Source organism: Pteropus medius, unplaced genomic scaffold, assembly GCF_902729225.1.
Source record: "Pteropus medius unplaced genomic scaffold, Ma_sr-lr_union100, whole genome shotgun sequence".
NCBI lineage: Eukaryota > Metazoa > Chordata > Mammalia > Chiroptera > Pteropodidae > Pteropus > Pteropus medius.
The window spans coordinates 3,152,432-3,169,930 of record NW_024354360.1 but is presented as its reverse complement, the minus strand read 5'-3'; the positions used below and the strand labels follow the sequence as shown (position 1 = coordinate 3,169,930).

Here is a 17,499-nt window from a genome sequence, read left to right as displayed (position 1 = left end):
CTTCTCCAAGCCCTCGCTTCTCTACCTCCCGCGCCTCTGGTTTCTGGGACTGGGTGGCTTTCTGATTTGCTCGGGTGGAGGCTGGCGAGGAGCAGCTTCGTCCTGAGTTACTGATTTGTGACCAGGCCCCCAGGGGTTCCGCCCCCTGAAAGTGGGTGTGGCTGGACTACCCCAAGGTGCCACCTTTGCCGTCAGGCGTCCAGAGGCGCAGGCCTAAGGGCGGGCGCGAGAGGCACGTCCGGGGCCAGAGCTGCGGCCCCCGGTCCCGGCCCCCAGCTTTCCGCGCGCCACGCCCGCCGCAGGCGTGTTCCTCCGGCAGGGGGCGCCGGCGCCGGCCTCGCTCTGCCTGCCCATCGGGGCGGGCGAGCCGGGGACCCTGCCTCCAGCGCGCCCGCGGTCCGCCCCTCGCGCTTGTCCCGGCGGCCGGCCGGACGCATGAGCAAGCCCGCGTCCCGTAGCCAGCCCGAGTCCGCGCCTCAGCGCGAGCCGAGCGGCGCATCCCGGCCGGGAGAGGAGTTGGACCACGAGTTCCTCGAAAGGGACCAGGAGAAAGGGCAGCGGACGCGCGGTCGACAGGGGTGGTGGCGTACGGTCCCCCGCGCCGTGCCGTCCCCGCGCCCGGCCCCCACGGCCCGCGGCATGGCCCGGGGCCCGGCGCTGCCGTTGCTGTGCGCCCCGGCCGTCTGGGCGGCCGCCGCGCTCCTGCTCTGCGCGCCCCAGACCTCAGGTAGGACCGGTGTGCCAGCATGGCTCACGGCTTGCGTCCGTCCCTTACTCCGCCACCATACCCGGGCCGCGGCGTCCCTCTCGGCCCCGCTCGCGTCCCGTGCCCCACCGCCGGGGCTGCTTCCAATAAGGCGCGCTCCGGGGCGGGATAAGTGTTTCCAGAGGCCAGGCGAGCTGCGCCGGCGCCCATGGGGAGCCCCTCGTCCGTGGTTTTCGAGGATCGTGAGTGTGAACATGGCCCGATGGGGGGGCCGCAGACGTGGCCCTTGTTTCTCCAGACCTTGACTCGGCCCTCTCCCCTGAGGTTACTTCCAACGCGTCTGCGCCGAAGTACCCCCACAGGCCGGGAGAAGCGAGCTCCTGACCCCCGCCGCTTGGTTGAGTAGGGCCTTGGCTTCCCTTTTGTTGGCCCCCTCCCCCTCCCCCACAGTCGGGAGGTGGCCGAAGCAGCATATCCTGTGCCTGGAGTCGGAGGTCCCAGGCGGTCTTTGGGCTGTTGGGGGCTCTGCCGCCTTTGGGCTTCACCCCGAGACCCGAGATGAGGTGCATGGCTGTAGGGACAGGTCCGGCACCCTGGCGGCATTTTTCTCGAAGGGTACCCAATGTCCCCGGCGTCCCAGGGCGGGCTTAACTGCTTGGATTCCCGAGCGCGCAGGAGCTGCCTCGAGGTTCAGAGGGGACCTGGGGAACCAGACTGGGGTAACCCATCTGAGGTGCCCGCGGAGGCGGCGTTGGCTCCCGCAGTTCAGACCCGCGCAGCACCCCGGCCTGCGTGCAGAGGGGCCAGATTCCTGGCACTCTAGCGGGTGGGGCAGGGCGCAGTGCCTCCAGGCCGGGAGGTTTGCAGGCTGGGTGAGGTTCGCCTCAAGTCCTAAAACATGTAAGTGGGTTTCAGTGTCGCCCACCTCACACATTGTGTCCCATCTTTGCATTACTGAAGGCAGGTGAGAATTAGGGGGCCGGCGCGGGAAGGGGCTCAGCTTTTCCTGCGTCCTGCTGCCAGCTGCGCGCTCCAGGGACCGGTCCTCCACCTCAGGAATGCTGGGCAGCTTTCGGGGGGCGGAGGTGGGGGACGAAGCGGGAAGGGGGCGCCGGCCGCCTGAGTCTAAGCAGTTGCTGAATACATCGGACTCTTCTGGTTCGACTTGGGAAGGAGATTTGCAGTTATATTGCTGTTTCTTAAAGCATAAATCGCTTAGAGCGCGCAGTGAAATGGTGAGTAAACTGGTACATTCGAAGTCAGTCTGGGGGATTCTAACAACATCCCTGTGGATTTCTCCACCCCTCCTACCCTCAAGAATTCGTCTGCCTTTTGAATCAAGAGGTTCCTTTGCAGCACTATTGGCTGGGGGTGGGGTTAAGTGGGGGAACTTAAACTCTGAGACTCGACGTGCATTTGCTCAACGTGGACGTGGTGGCCACATTTGAGGTTAGTCGCAGACGCGTGTCCGGGGGCGTTTTTAGTTGTATTTGCAGTGGAGGAGGTGCGGGGCGGAGGAATTGGAGGTTGGCAGTGTGGGAAAGGATGATGCGTCTGTTGCTTACATCAAGGTCATAACGAGAACAGGAAAGTGGCTCGCTTTTCGGGCGGAGTAGTTTAAACACTGCCGTTGTCGTTTCCAGTCGGATTTAAGAAATCTCCAAGGAACAAAGCAATCCTGTGTCGTTTTCGTTACTTTTTGGACCCTGTGTATAGGTAATTTTCTTTTTCCAGTAAAATAATAATAATCTCTATAGGGGAGGGAGTAGGAAAGCTGTTTATAATTCTCTCCTTTCTGGAATGTTAAGTTAGCTGAAAAGAATATGATCACATCCAAAATATGAATCAGTTTTATGATTACAGGAAATTTGAGTGTTTGGCATCTTTTCCGCTGTGAAGAGGAATCCCTGTAATTTGAGTGTGTTTTATACACGAAACATGTTACTATGTAAAAACACGGAAAAGTTATTTTAAAGAGATTTATAAGTTCTTATTCCACCTTTTAATAGAAGGCTCTGTTCCTTAAGGAGACAAATACCTGATTTGGGACCGAGTGCCCTGCTTAGGTTGGATAGGCTGGGAATGGGGATTTGGGGTACTCCCTTCCCACATTTTGACAGTACAGTGTTTACTTCTGGCGCAGATCCCTGGAGTGATGGTCGTAATAAATAATGATAGTGATCCATTTGGAAGTAAATGAAAACATCATGAATAAGAAGACTTTGTGGAAAAAGAAGTTTTATGTATATTGTAAGACAACATGTTTTTCTTATTATGACTGTGTACCAAGCAAAGCAACAGCACACATTGGAAATGTTTTAGTATTTAATAGTGAGAGCAAGTTTAACCCTCACGTTTACTTGATAAAAAATGCCGTCCTGGGACTGAACAGAACTGACTGTGACAAGTAAGCTGCTGTACAAGGAAGCAGTGGGTGACTACTGAGGGAGCTTTAGTCAATAAAGCTGAACTTCTGATTAGTACAGCACATCTTGGAACACTGCAAAGAATTCTGCTTAATATTTTGCATGCAAAAAAAGCAACACTGGTTTAAAATTGCATTTACCAGTGGTAGTTTTTGATGATAGTGATCTGCAGATTTATGAGGTAGTGTTGAAATAACACTTCTATTTTTATTGTTAATCTTCCTATTGTTTGGTGAGAGTATAGCTGTAATTGATGTTTGTCACTGTTTGTTAGGGTGTGATTTGCAGTGAATTAGTTGTTCCTGGTAAACATTTAGCCTTGGTTTACCCTTGGAGACATTAAATCTGGCGGAGACAACTTTACGCTGCCTTTTTCTGGCATCTCTTCCCTGAGATCAATGGGATAGAAATGCAAGAGTAGGAGAATGGCCGTCTGACAGGTAGGAAAGATTAATCTCCTAAAGGAGAATTTCTAAAGCTAGGTTTCGGCTGGAGAAGTGGCACTCCTTTAAAATGCATTCCATGGGAGGCCTGGATGTGGAAAGTTGTCATTATCATTGAAATGGAACAGAGTGTGAAAGGCTGGGCCTCCCTAATCTGCAGAACCCTGGCCAGTCTGATTAAGTACAGGAAATTTGTGTGCTCTAACACTTTGCCCTGGGAGAGCTCTAATTATATAATTCCAAGTTGTAGTCAGGGAAAAGAAAGTGGGCTACTAAGAGTTATCCCCACCCACGGTTTATAACCATCTTCTAAAACGTTCATTGATGCCAGAGGCCTTTTGATGTTTATCTGGTCCATTTTCTGGGAACCTGGATGAGGACCTGTAGCTCTCTCCCCCACCCCCGCCCCCCATCCCCCCATCCTGTGGTTACTGTGTGGAGAAGGGCTGGGCTTCGAAGAAGCTTTGGATTTACCCCACTGTGCCCCATAATTGGGGCGGGGGGAGGGTGGAGTGGGGAGTGGGTGGGTATGTGAGTCCTTACAGGCTGTGACTGTTTCTGGAAAAGAAAGTTGTCATTAAGATCATTTCTTCTTTGGGAACCCTGAGGTGACCACCGAGTAGATATCATGCATGCAGAGTTTTAAAGCAAAATAACGGGAGAGGGGTGGAGGGAGGCTTTGCTTTTCAGAGGAATCATTCATTGCTATTTAAGTCTGCATTTTGCGTGGCCAATAGCAATTTCATGAAAAGACCATTGGGCTAAAAGGACTGATTCTGAAAACATTACTTCTCAGTGACCCTTTGAGTTCTTTGGTTTTGTGTTGTTCTACTGCAGTACTGAACAGAAATGTTAGATGTTCAGTGGATGGTGAGGGCTTCTTGAGTTTTGAGGTAAAAATCTAAGCAACAAAGACCTCCAGCCCATTAATTATGGCTGCAATAGGCTGGGTTTGCACCAGCCTCCTTCTTCTATTGTATATTTATTTGGTTTTGTTGAGGAGCTTGCCGAGTTGGAAATAAGAGCGGGACAGCTCTGCTTGCAATTGCAGCTGTCATAAAATATGTCTGGGGTGTGATCTGCTTAATATCATATTAACAGAGTGGCCAAGGAATTATTGAGCATGTTGGAAATTTTCAGAAAGCTATTCAAAAATAGGGAATCGTGTTGGCATGGTTAACACCAATTTTAGTATTTCTGGCTTTTTAAGTTCTATCTCTGAAAGAACCAAAACATTCAAAGCCAATGGGAAAGACATAATTATAGAAAAATTTAGCCTAATTAGACTAAGTGGCTTGTCCTCTAGAAAGTCTTAAGTTCCAGTGGGAGGTGGTGTGTGTGTCTTTAATTGTCAGTGGAATGAGCTTTAGTAAGCACCCTGTCACTTTTGAGATGTTATCTAGGGAGAATGTGGTTGCTTCTTCAAGTCCTCCCGGAGAGGGGGAGGGTTTCCCCAACTCTCAAATTCTTCTGCCTAATGGTTTCCACACCCCCGCCCTCCTGGAGGGCCAGTTAACCCATGGTACAGCAAAATTAAAGAAACCTTCTCTGGAGACTTGTGCGATGGACTATAGTAGTTGCTAAACCCATATAGCTGTTTAGGTTAAAATTAATTAAACTGAACTGAAATGAAAGATTCAGTTCTTCCATCTCACTAGCTGCATTTTAGTAGTCGCTTATGACGGGGCAGCCCACCCCAGAAAGGACATTGCCACCACTCTTTGTCCAGGGTCTGTGTTCGTCACTATTGCTTAAGGAGTCAGGAGCATGGAGGCACTTCCCTTTGTTTGCTTAGAGTTTTGCTTACTGACTGTGCAAGATTTGAAGGCAGAAATGAACTGGAATGATTCTGATCTGTGGAACCAGAGGGCCCTTCCTGAGAGGGGCTTAGCCAGGTATGTTATGACCAAGGCAACGAAACCAGAGCTATAGGGAAGAGTAGGGTTTGGGGGACCATGAGGAATTGGATGGGTACATAAGAGTTCCATCCAGAACGTGAGCAGCCCACAAATGGATGCCAAGGGGGATACAGGAACGGTGTGAGGGGTATAGGCCGAGAAAACTTCAGGTACAACCTCTGGGTCACATTCCAGCTTGGGTACAAGTTCACCTTGTAGCCCTCTCGTAGGATGTTATTTTGTGTTTTCAATTCTTATAGAATATTGGGAAATGACATTTGGAAATCAAGAATTTTCTTTCCAACAGTGAAATAACCCCTAGGTCACCATAGTCTTTTTATAATGCGAGATTCATTTCCAGAGCAGTTTAAAATAGTGAAAAATTGAGGACCATAATAATACTATGGGAAGAGATGGTGAACAGGTGGGTGGTGGACAGGAGTGGAAGAATTGGTTTGTTGTGCATCTGCTTATTTTCACAAAAAGAAACAGGAGAAATGAGAAAGTCATGTCGGTTACTCAGATCTTTTTTTTTATTAATATAAAATGTGCATAAAATAGAACTGTCTAATCATTTTAAGTATACAGTTCAGTGGTGTTAAGTACATTCACATTGTGCTACCGTCACCATCATTCATCTCCAGAACTTTTTTCTTCTCCCCAAACTGAAACTCTGTCCCCGTTAAACACTAACTCCCCATTCCCCCTCCCCCAATCCCTGGCACTTACCATTCTACTTTCTGTATTTTTGAATTTGTCTACTCAAGGTCCCTTACATGAGTGGAGTCATATACTATTTATCCTTTTCTGTCTGGCTTCTTTCATTTAACATAGTGTTTTAAGGTTCATTCATGTTGTAGCAGGTGTCAGTACTTAATTTTTTTTTTTAATAATATCTTTGTGTTTAAGGCCGAAGAACACAATGTGTACACACACGCGCGCGCACACACACACACCCCATTTATAGCACATTTTGTTTTTCCATGTACTGGCAGATATTTGAGTTTCCACCTTTTGGGTATTGTGAATAATGCTGAACAGGGGTGGACAAGTGTCATTTTTGAGTCCTGCTTTCAATTCTTTTGGGTATATACCCAGAAGTGGAATTGCTGGATCATATGGTAGTTCTATTTTGATTTTTTGAGGAACCACCATACTGCCAACACTTGTTATTTTCTGTTTTATTGGTAATAGCCATCATAATGAGTGTGCAGTGGTATCTTATTGTGGTTTTGATTTGCGTTTCTCTAATGACTAATGATGTTGACCATCATTTCATCTCATTTGTATAATTTTCATGGCTATTTGTTGTGTATCTTCTTTGGAGAAATGTCTTTTCAAATCCTTTGCCCATGTTTAAATCCGATTTTTTTTTTTTGGTTGAGTTACAGGAATTCCAAATATTCTGGATATTAACTCCTTATCAGACCTATGATTTGCACCTGTTTTCTCCCATTCTGTGGGTTGCCTTTTTGTTCTGATAATGTCCTTCGATGCACTGAAGTTTTTAATTTTAATGAATCTAATTTACCTATTTTCTTTTTTTACCAGTGCTTTTGGTATCATATCCAAGAAATTGCTAAGTACAATGTCATGAAGTTTTCCCCCTATGTTTTCTTCTAAAAGTTTTGTAGTTTTATCTCTTATGTTTAGGTTCTTAATCCATTTTGAGTTAATTTTTGTACATGATGTAAGGTAAGGGTCCAACTTCATTCTTTTGCATATGGATATCCAGTTTTCCCAGCATCATTTGTTGAAAAGACTGTCCTTTCTCCAATGAGAGGTCTTGGTATCCTTGTTATTTGCCATATATGTAGGATTTATTCTTGGGCTCTCTATTCCATTGGTCTGTGTGTCTGTCCTTATGCCACTGTTTTGATTACTGTAGCTTTGTAGTATGTTTTGAAACCAGAAGTGTTGGTGTTCCAACTTTGTTTTCTAGATTATTTTAGCTATTTGGAAGATCTTGAAATTCCACATCAATCTGAGGATTTTCTATTTCTGCAAAAAATGTCATTGGAATTTTAATGAGGACTGCATTGAATCTGTACATTGCTTTGGGCAGTATGAACATTTTAACAAGTCTTCTAGCCCACAAACATGGAATATCTTTGCATTATTTAGATCTTTAATTTCTCTCAGCACTATTTTGTAGTTTTCAGTGGATGAGTCTCTCACCAACTTGATTAGATTTATTCCTAAGTATTTTCATTTTGATACTATTGTGAATAGAAACGTTTTCTTAATTTCCTTTTCAGATTGTTCTTTGTTAATGTATAGAAATGCAACTGATTTTTGCCTGTTGATTTTGTCTCCTTCAAGTTTGCTGAATTTGTTTATTAGCTCAAATAGAATTTTTGTGAATCTATATGTAAGATTATGTCATCTGTGAACAGAGATACTTTTACTTCTTTCCAATTTTGGATGCCTCTTATTTCTTTTTTTCTTTTTCTTTTTTTTTCCTAATTGCTTTGTCTAGAACTTCTAATGCTATGTTTAATAGAAGTGGTGAAAGTGGACATCCTTGTCTTGTTACTAATTTTAGAGGAAAAGCTTTCAGTGATTCACCTTTGGGTATGATGTTAGCTGTTGACTTGTTGTATATGGCCTTTATTATGTTAAGCTACTTTCTGTCTATTAGTTTATTCTTATATATTTTTGAATAGATTTGGCTTTTGGGACATTCAATGTTCTACATGCTCAGAAAATACAATTAAATCATCAAAGATGGCAGGAAGCTACAAATGAATGCAAACAAGTAAATAAACCCAATTACATTGCACATGAATAACGTAACTACACTGATGGGAGAAAAAAGAAACCTGGTTGAAATGCATGTGGACTTAATACTTAGACTATATATCCTCAGTCTGGATTAAAAAAAAGGTGCAAATCATATATCCGATAACAAATTATGTACTCTTAGTAGGTTTGTTTCTCAGAGTGGTATGGATGTAGTAATTCTAAAACTGTTTTGTGTGATTGGGTAAATAAGAGGTATGTTGACAGCTTTGGAGCCAGGGTTCCCACTATTGAAAAAGGAAGATACAAATATGGAATGAGGGAAGGTAGGGGTTGGGAATGAAAAGATTGGCATAACTCGTGATTTTATGTATTTGTATTCATACATATACACACACATATAAAAATAGTATTTGTTAAGATTATAAATCATAATTTGTAAAATATATATTTTTCTATACATAACAGTTATTTCCTAGTATCTCATTATCAATGAGCACTCTGAGTGCCCAGATCTTGGTTTCTAAATACCGTTGCACATTAAAGGAACTAGCAAGACTTGGAAAATGACTGATTATGGGTCCAGCACAGAGAAAAATACAAGATGAGACAGGAGCATGTTCTTGTGATAGAGAGTAAGTGATCAAAAGTAATGGGAACGTGTAAAAACACAGGTGTCAACTTGGAGGATTTCCAGTGATCAAATCTGGGACAATTTAAACAACAAATAAATAAGGACAAGCATGGATTCTACATGGAACAAAATAGAAATTTATGATTCCAAGTTGATAAGTAAATATGTAATTAAATATATGTATTAGTTTCCTAGGGTTGTATAACAAAGTATCACAAAGTGAGTGACTTAAAATAATAGAAGTTCTGAAGGCTGGAAGTACACAATCAAGGTGTCAGCAGTTCAGGCTCCTTCCGAAGGCCATAAGGGAGAATCCTTTTTTGCCTCTTCCGGTTTCTTGTGGCTTCTGGCGTTCCTTAGTTCCTTAGTGGCAGCATCACTCTAGTCTCTGCTGCACCTTCACATGACCCTATTCTCCGTGTGTCTCTGCATGTTCCATCTTCTTCTTATAAAAACAGCAGTTATTTGATTTAGAATAAATCAAATCTTTTAAATCCAGGATGATTTCATCTCTAGATCCTTAAATCTTACTTCTGCAAAGACTATTTCCAAATAAGTTCTGGATGAATATGAATTTTAGGGGAACACTATTTAACCCATTGCCTTACATAAATAAATGGAAGTGGGGCGAAGAGGGGGCCCTTTTCTTACAGCAAAATACCAACTATGGAAAAATCATATTTGCAACAATAATTGTACAGATTGATTTGGGCAAGGATCATCAATGAATCCTGAATCTAATGAAATGGGATCATGTTTAATAGGGAGCAGGAAATGTTCATGGCTCAAAGTATTTCCCCAGAGAATTCTTATTTACAAGGGCACGATTAATGACTATAGACTGGAGAAACTGGATATCGCCTTAACTGGGTGACCAAGACTCATGCCACCAGTATGGGCAGATGAGCATGGTCCTGATGATATCACTTAGATTCTATTCCAGCTGGGAGTGCAGAACTGGAATCTGATAGTGACACAAACTAGCAAGCCCAGGTGGCTTTTTTGAAACAACTGGCCTGTAGTGAAGGAGTGGGGCCACAGGATGAGACAACCATATGCAGAGTGCGATTCCAGATGGGTCTGTTCTGGAGCGAGGACACGCCAGTGGGGATATCATTGGAACCTCTGATGAAATCGCAGTGTTGACGTACATTATGGAACAATGTTGTCAAAGTTAACTTTCCTGAATTTGTTAATTGTACAGAGGTTCTTTCTGTAAGAGAAGGTCCTTCCTCTTAGGAAGTGTATACTGTGTATTAGGGGATAAAGGGCATGATGTCTGCAGTCTACTCAGATAGTTCAGAATAGAAAAAAGAACTGTGGGTATGAAGAGAGAATGATGAAGCACATAGGGTGAAATGTGAAAAATTAGAGAATTTGAGCAAAAATATGAGGGAGTTTCGTGTATGAATCTTGCAATTTTTATGTAAATTTGAAATTATTTCAAAATAGCTTAAAATGTTCAGTGATACAAATGTGTGACTGTTGCCAGTGAAATCAATAGTAGAGTTTAGCAAATTCTCTTAGAAGACTCAAATGGTTATAATTTTATTGTAAATGGTGTCACACCTCACACAGGGGCGGACAGGGCAGGGTTCACGTGCTCCAAGTTGGAAGCCAGACAGTGTGTCAGCAACAGGACCGAAAATTGCCAAGTCTTAGTCTAGTGTCTGAATCACCGGAACTTCTAACATGTTTTTCCTTAGTTTTTCATTATAGAAGACTTCAAACATATGTAAAATTAGACTAGTACAGTGAACTCCAACATATTTTTCACCCAGTGTCAACAGTCACCATGTTCTATATAAATTTTGTTTCATTTCTTCTGGCCTACTTAATCAGACAGCCTTAATTTTTTTTTTTTTTTTACATGTAAATACTTAAACATGAATGGTTATAACTGTTTTCCACATAATCTTGATACTGTTATCACAGGCAAGCATTATCCAATACCCAGGGCCAGCTTTCTGGAAAATGGTCTTTTACACTCGGTTTGTTCGCAGTAGCGGGGTCCAGGCAAGGTGCACTGGTGGACCTTAGTTTCCGTTAGAACAGCCTTCAGCCAGGCTCTGGGGTTCCTGTTTGGCATGTGGCTCTGAATTCCATCAGGTGCAGGTGCTGCTTCTCTGCCTTCCCAAGGCTGCAAGCAGACTGGTTCCTGGAACAGAAGCCCGGGAAACCCCTCCTTGGAGGAGAATGGTGCAGGACACAGAGAGGGTCCCACCCAGCTTTGTCTAATCCTGCTCTTCCCAGTCTCTTCATTCTGGACCTCTCTTTTCAGTGTGCCTGTTACCTATTACCACCCGCAGGAGAAGTGCCTTGCAGCAAGCTACCTGTGTGGAATGGGCCATTCTCCACAATTCTCAGCGCCCTGGGCTTCTTTAAACCAAGGGTATTGAGGTAGAAAGGAAGGCAGGCATTTTCGCTTTCAGGAGTGTACTTCTCCCTTCCCTGCCTTTTCAACAATAAAAGATTCAGTTTTGGGCTTCCTGGTGTGGAGAGTTTGACATCTCACTTTGAAAATTCAGACCGTTACATGGAGAGGACATGTTCACCACACATAGAATAGGTGAGGAGGTTTGTACCTAGAATATATAAAGAACTCCTAAAATAAATAACAAAAATAAATGCTCCAATTAAAAAAGAGACAGAGTGCAGCAGGGAGTTTGCAGAACAAATATAGAAGGGCAAAAAATTAGAAAAGTTTGGCCTTATTAAAATTCAAAAAAATGCAAATTTTAGAACTGCTATTCTGATGTTCTTCTGACTGAGCTTTGGCTGAAGTCAGAGTATGTAAGACGGCGGATGTCAGCAGTGATGTCGGGAGCACAGCTCTGTGATGTGTAAGTTGCCACTTTGGGGGCAATTTGACATTGCCTGTTAACATTTAAAATACATGTATTCTCTTGCTTGCTCTAAAAACATTTGTGTTGGGAGGTGTACTGTTCCCTGCTGCATTATTTCTAATGGTGAACAATTGGAAAAACTGGCTTGTCTTTTAATGGGAGCCATAACCAACCCCATGTATCAGCTATGGATTATTGTACAGCAGCTAAAATGAATTTGGAGACCTGTAGATGCCATCAGAGGGAGATTTCAGAGATTCTCGGAGAGGAGAAAATCAGGTTGTAGAAGGATGTGTGCTGCATGTGACTGATCTAAAAAAAAAAAAAAAAGTTCACACTTCCCTCGCCCATTTCTGTGGAGATACTGGTCTTGACAATAAATCTCCAGTCTACTGTCAGACTGACAGCAGTGGTGACCCTGAGGAAGATGGGGGGAGGTCATAGGAATCTTCAGGATCTTCTATATCATTACATCTCCTATGCTAGTGATTATTGGATTCTTTCTTTAAGGTTCTAGGGAAGACATGAGTTATCTCTACAAATTTAGGTAAATGCGTCGGGGCTGCTGCCGTAGTTATCACTTCTATCCTGTCTTCCTCTTTGCTTTGTGAAAAGTTCTTGCTCGGCTCTGGCCAGAGGGGAAAGTGAAGGAAAAGCATGGGGAGCCTTAATTGAGGTGACTGTGGAAGTTCATGAGCTTTTCAGGGGTGCATCTTGATCTTTGGGGTGTTCTGTGAATAGGCGAATGGAAGTTTGGAGATGCAGGGAACTCATGTCAGCCAGTTCTCTGGGTTTTCAGATTCTTTACAAGGGATGTCTCTTGGCTTTACAGATGTTTTAAAGATTTTAAACATATTTAATATTTTAAAGCTGTCATGGAAACTCCCACCCCACGTTGCCTCCTGCTAACCTGACGGTGTTTCAGGAGTGTCAGCAACAGCGGGTGTGTCAGGTGCATCAGTGGGTGTCTGGGTTAGCTTGTGGTGCAGACTAGTGCAGCATCCATCTCTGTTTAATACTAGAATCTTGAATTTCCACTGAGAGTTGTTGAAATACTTGTACCTTGTAAATGGCCACAAGAATCAGAATTTTATCAATATCCTGAAACTAAAGCAAAATATAGGAAATCTAAAAGGATATTGAGGCAGAAATATAATTGGAGCTGTCTTCCAAATTTTACAGTTTAACAAACTCATAGATACAGAGAACAAACTGATGGGCAGAAAAGAGGAAGGTGATTAAGAAGTACAAACTTCTAGTTATAAAATAAATCACGAGGATGTAATCTATAGCACAGGGATAGAATTGATACTATGATAACTACGTACAGTGACATGGTGACTAGACTTATTGTGGTGATCACTTCGTGAGGTATATAAACGTTGAATCACTATGTTGTACACCTGAAACTAATATAATATTGTATGTCGACTATAATTAAAAAAGTAAAAAGAGTGGAAGGTGGAAGAAGGTGGTCAAACAGAGCAAATTTAAGATATAAGATAAATAAGTCCCAGGGGTGTGATGTGCAACAGGATGGCTACAGCTAACTCTGCTGTATAACATGTAGATAAGTTAAGAGAGTAAATCCTAAGAATTCTCATCACGAGGAGAATTTTTTTTTCTTTTTCTTTTTCTTATATTTATATGAGATGATGGATGCTAACTAAACTTAATTGTGGTAATCATTTCAGTGTATGTAATTCAAACCATTATGCTATATACCTTAAACTTATCAATGATATGTCAATTATATTCCAATAAAACTGGAAAATAATTTTAAAAACCACCAGAATTACAGTTTCAATTTTTATGGCTATTAAGATAGAGGTTCATTGTTCTCATTTAATGATTTTTTTATAAAGAGAATATTATACTGCTATGGGTCGAATTGTGTTTCCCCTCCAAAAGATACATTGGAGTCCTAACCCCCCAGTACTTCAGAATGTGACCTCATTTGGAGAAAGGGTCTTTACAGATGTAATTAAGTTAAAATGAGGTCATTAGGGTGAGCCCTAATCCAGTATGACTTGTGTCCTTATAAAAAGAGGAGCTTTGGATACAGAGACAGATATGCACAGAGGGAAGATGATGTGAAACCATAAGGAGGTCATCTGCAAGCCAAGGAGAGGTCTCAAGAGAAACCAACCCTGTCCACACCTTGATCTTTGACTTCCAGCCTTCAGAACAGAGTTGATAAGAGTGCTGTTTGAGCCATCCTGGCTGTGGTGCTTTATTAAGGCAGCCCTAGCTATCTCACACGTTCACATTTACACTTATGTGTATGTTAATCAGGTACTCTTTTCTATTGCTTTTATTTTTGCAGCATCCACATAGGAATTTAATAAAAAGGCCCCACTGCTAAGCAACAGCCCTTGTATCTGAGCCCTTTGGGCCTGGCGTGGTAGCAAACTGGCTCGGCCAAGGGCTGGTTAGTGTTGGGGTCAGGTGTCTGGCACAGAGTCTTCAGGCCCAGTACAAGCCCTCTGTGCATTCACGGTCTGACATGGGTGACTCCCTCCTGAACAGCTTGTAGGCCAGTGCTGCATCTCTGGACAGCCTGTGTCCATCCCCGGGTGACCTCCGAGGATGTCTGTGCCACTGACCCCATGTCCATGCTTACTCTCCAGGGGTCCCTGTTCTGTCCATCTTCCACCTGCTTGCCTGGCTCTAGAGAGGGGACTTGAAGCTTTGAGGGGGCCTCCTGGAGGTCACAGTAAGTAAGGTGGCCCTTCACATACTCCCCTTCCAGGGCAAGCCCCAAGATGCCAGGCGCCCATCCAGGCCCCCATCCAGGCCTGTGCTTCCCTTGGGAAGCCTGGGTAACAACAGAAACAAAACCTGAGGAAAGCAGACATCCTTGGGAGCTGGGATCGTGCAGCCTGTTGATTTATTTGGGCCTGGAGGCATTTGAAATAGGAGGACATTGGACTCCTTGATGGCTGGCCCTGTGGGGAGGCCTTGGAAATGCCAGTTGAAGGGGAAGGGGCAAGTGGGCCAGGGCTGGCTTGTGGGGTTCTGGGTTTGGAGAGTCCTGGGTTCGTGGGGTTCTGGGAGGGCTGGTAAAGGAAAGAGCTCTGGAAGTGCATTTCTCTGTTTTTTATTTTTTATTTTTTATTTTTTATTTTTTGTATCACAGGCATCTTCCTTCACTTCTTTCCTGTTACAAAGCATAGGGATAGCTCTCCAGTAGTGGCAAGTTTCCATGGACAGAAAATAGTATTGATTTGGCATTGGCTGTGAGTTTGCCAATTGGGAGCTTTTGTGGAGACCCTGGGCAGGAATGTAGGGGTACTTGGCCAGCTGCTCATCAAAGAGGCCACCTTTGGGTACTGGAGAGTGGGATGTACATGAGGTCATGCAGAAAGAAGTTACAAATGGGTATATGTATGGATGTCAGTATGCACCCCAGTGGTTGCCAGGGCTTCTGACTGTAGATGCTTTAGATCACAAGATGCATGATTTTGATATGTCAACCAGTGGTCATTGGCTCTGATTCAACGCCAACAGGAATCCCCAATTTGGGGGATGGTGAAGAAGGAAACTATTTAGTGCCAACAGCTTAATTGTGATGCAACATGGCTGTTGTGAGAACAGCTCAATGGTGTTACAGCTCAATTATGAAGTAATATGGCTATGAAGCAGCATGGCTGTGAGGTGTCCTTGAGGCAAGCCCTGTCTCTGGCTAGACATCTGTGCCCTGCTCCAGTCTAGTCTGCACCACTCTACTCTGGTGAGACACCTTCGGTGTTTCAGCTTCAACTGGGGAAACAGTTTTCAGCCATCAGTGGAAAAGGAACATGTGCTCTCTGAGCAAGCAGGGAAATGACTTACATAGAAAGAAGTTCCCTTCCCTGGTCAGTGATTGGTCCATCTTCATGTAAATGAGGACTCCAAATTCTTGTGGTTTGCTTGCTCCAAAAAGCACTGTTCCGATTGGTCAGAATGGAGCTTACCTCTGATTGATGTTGAAGATGCTAATGGAGATATAGCTGCACAGCTCCTATTGGACAGGGAAAGCCTTGGTCCTATTGGTTGAAGTACAGCTCCTTTATAAGGGCTGGCTCAACTGGCAGGAACACAGTGCAGGAAGGCAGTCCAGTGTGGGGGACAGGCAGTTCAATGCAGGCTGCTCCCTCAAGTGCAGTTTGTGTGAGAGGCCCCTGTGTTAAAATGGCTGCTATTCTGTTTTATTTTGTTTTAACTTGAGCTCAGTTAGCCACCAGGAGACCCTCTTAGTAGGTATTTTCTTTCTCAGGGTCCAGAGCTACAACCTGATGATTATGTCAATAGTGGTCCAGCACATAATTGTTTTGTTGGTAAGATTCAAACAGCTTTTTCAAGGTAAAATTTAGTATGTCACTGTCTTTTTATTTTGGAAGAACAAAAATTCATTGTTTTGCAAGGCAGACCCAGGCACACTTACCCCTAATTAGTGAAGCGTTTTCAGAGTTCCAATAAGGTTCACTTACTTTTTTTTTTGGTATGTTAAACTGAGCCCATTTATTTTCTTTTAAAAAAATTATTAAAGAAAAAAAAAACAAGGTAGTCAAGTTTTTTTCTAGTTGACTAACCACAGATTTCTGTGGGGTCTAAAAACCAGGCTGATTCAAAACAAAACAGCAGAAAAAGAAAGAAGGAAAGCCAAGTATGGGTATAAGGAGATCTGCCTAGGATTAAATTTTAAAAAATGCTCTTTGTAATTGCTTTTTTCTCCAGCCATAGAATGGGCCCACCATGAGTATTGGATGTGTGTGTGGGGTGGTGGTGGGGCATGGTGGGTCCTCATGATGTTGAGGGAGCTTTGACTTGGGCCCAATTATCTATTTATAATCACCAGTATTTATTTAAAAATCACTCTGTGAAAACTCCCACAAAACAATACTACATATTTCTGTCTTTTATTTAGGCAAATTCTTCCAAGATGCTCCTGATGGCACTGGGTGTGATCAAAGAGACTTTGTTTAGCTTCCTCTGGAATGTTTAATTTTTATCAGGGTAATGTATTTATTAAACTTGATTAAGTAAAAATGAAGAAAAACAAAACAAAATAAAAACCCAGTAACATGCAATGGTTTGAAAAAAACAAAACCGAGAGGGATGTAAAATGAAAAGCACCTCTAATTCACATCTTTCTTCCACCTATGCCTTACCCCAGAGGTCCCCAGGTAAACAAGGCTGACAATCTGTGCTTCATTCCAGACATTTTCTAGTGTTTCTTTGTGCTTGTCTATGCAACTCCTTTATTTTTTAAAATTACAAAAAAATTACATGACAAAATTAACCATTTTAAAGTGCACAATTCAGTGGCATTTCGTACATTCACAGTGTTGTGCAACTACCACCTACCTCTCTCTGTCTAGTTGCAGAACATTCTGTCACCCCCAAAGGAAACCCTGTACATTAGCAGTCACTCTCCACCCCCTGCCCCCAGCCTCTGGCAACCACTAATCTACTTTTTTCTACCTGAATTTGCCTATTCTGGAAATTTCCTATATATAGAACCATAAAATATGTGCCTTCTTTCACTGAGCAAAATGTTTTCAAGGCTCATCCATGTTGTAGCATCCTTGATTTGTTTTAAAATACAATGCGATTGTATCATATGTACTGAACTGAGGTTCACTGTTTCACATAAAATAGTTCTTATACATCTTTCCATATTAGTGCATGCCAGTTACCTCATTTTTAAATTTTCACTAATATCTATTATTTGAATGTATATAAGTTATTTCACTGGTCTCCTATGGGTGAATATTTCTGATTTTTAGCTTTCGACATAAAGCGGTGCTGCAGTGAACATC

The 17,499-nt window shown here is 43.2% G+C and overlaps 1 protein-coding gene across 3 annotated transcripts in view; it reads left to right on the top strand.

The window, feature by feature from the left end:
* The first annotated feature begins 256 nt into the window (after positions 1-256).
* ROR2 (receptor tyrosine kinase like orphan receptor 2) overlaps positions 257-17,499 on the top strand; it is a 209,944-nt gene continuing 192,701 nt past the window's right edge. Inside the window, exon 1 of one of the 3 annotated variants that reach the window (XR_005650502.1) lies at positions 257-727. Coding sequence is in view for 2 of the 3 variants with exons in the window: in XM_039852182.1 (XP_039708116.1) it covers positions 436-727 (292 nt within the window). In the remaining variant the exon portion in view is untranslated. Of the gene's footprint in view, positions 728-1,249; positions 1,290-17,499 lie in introns of those variants that run through there. The other 2 variants (XM_039852182.1, XM_039852184.1) reach the window with 2 other exon arrangements.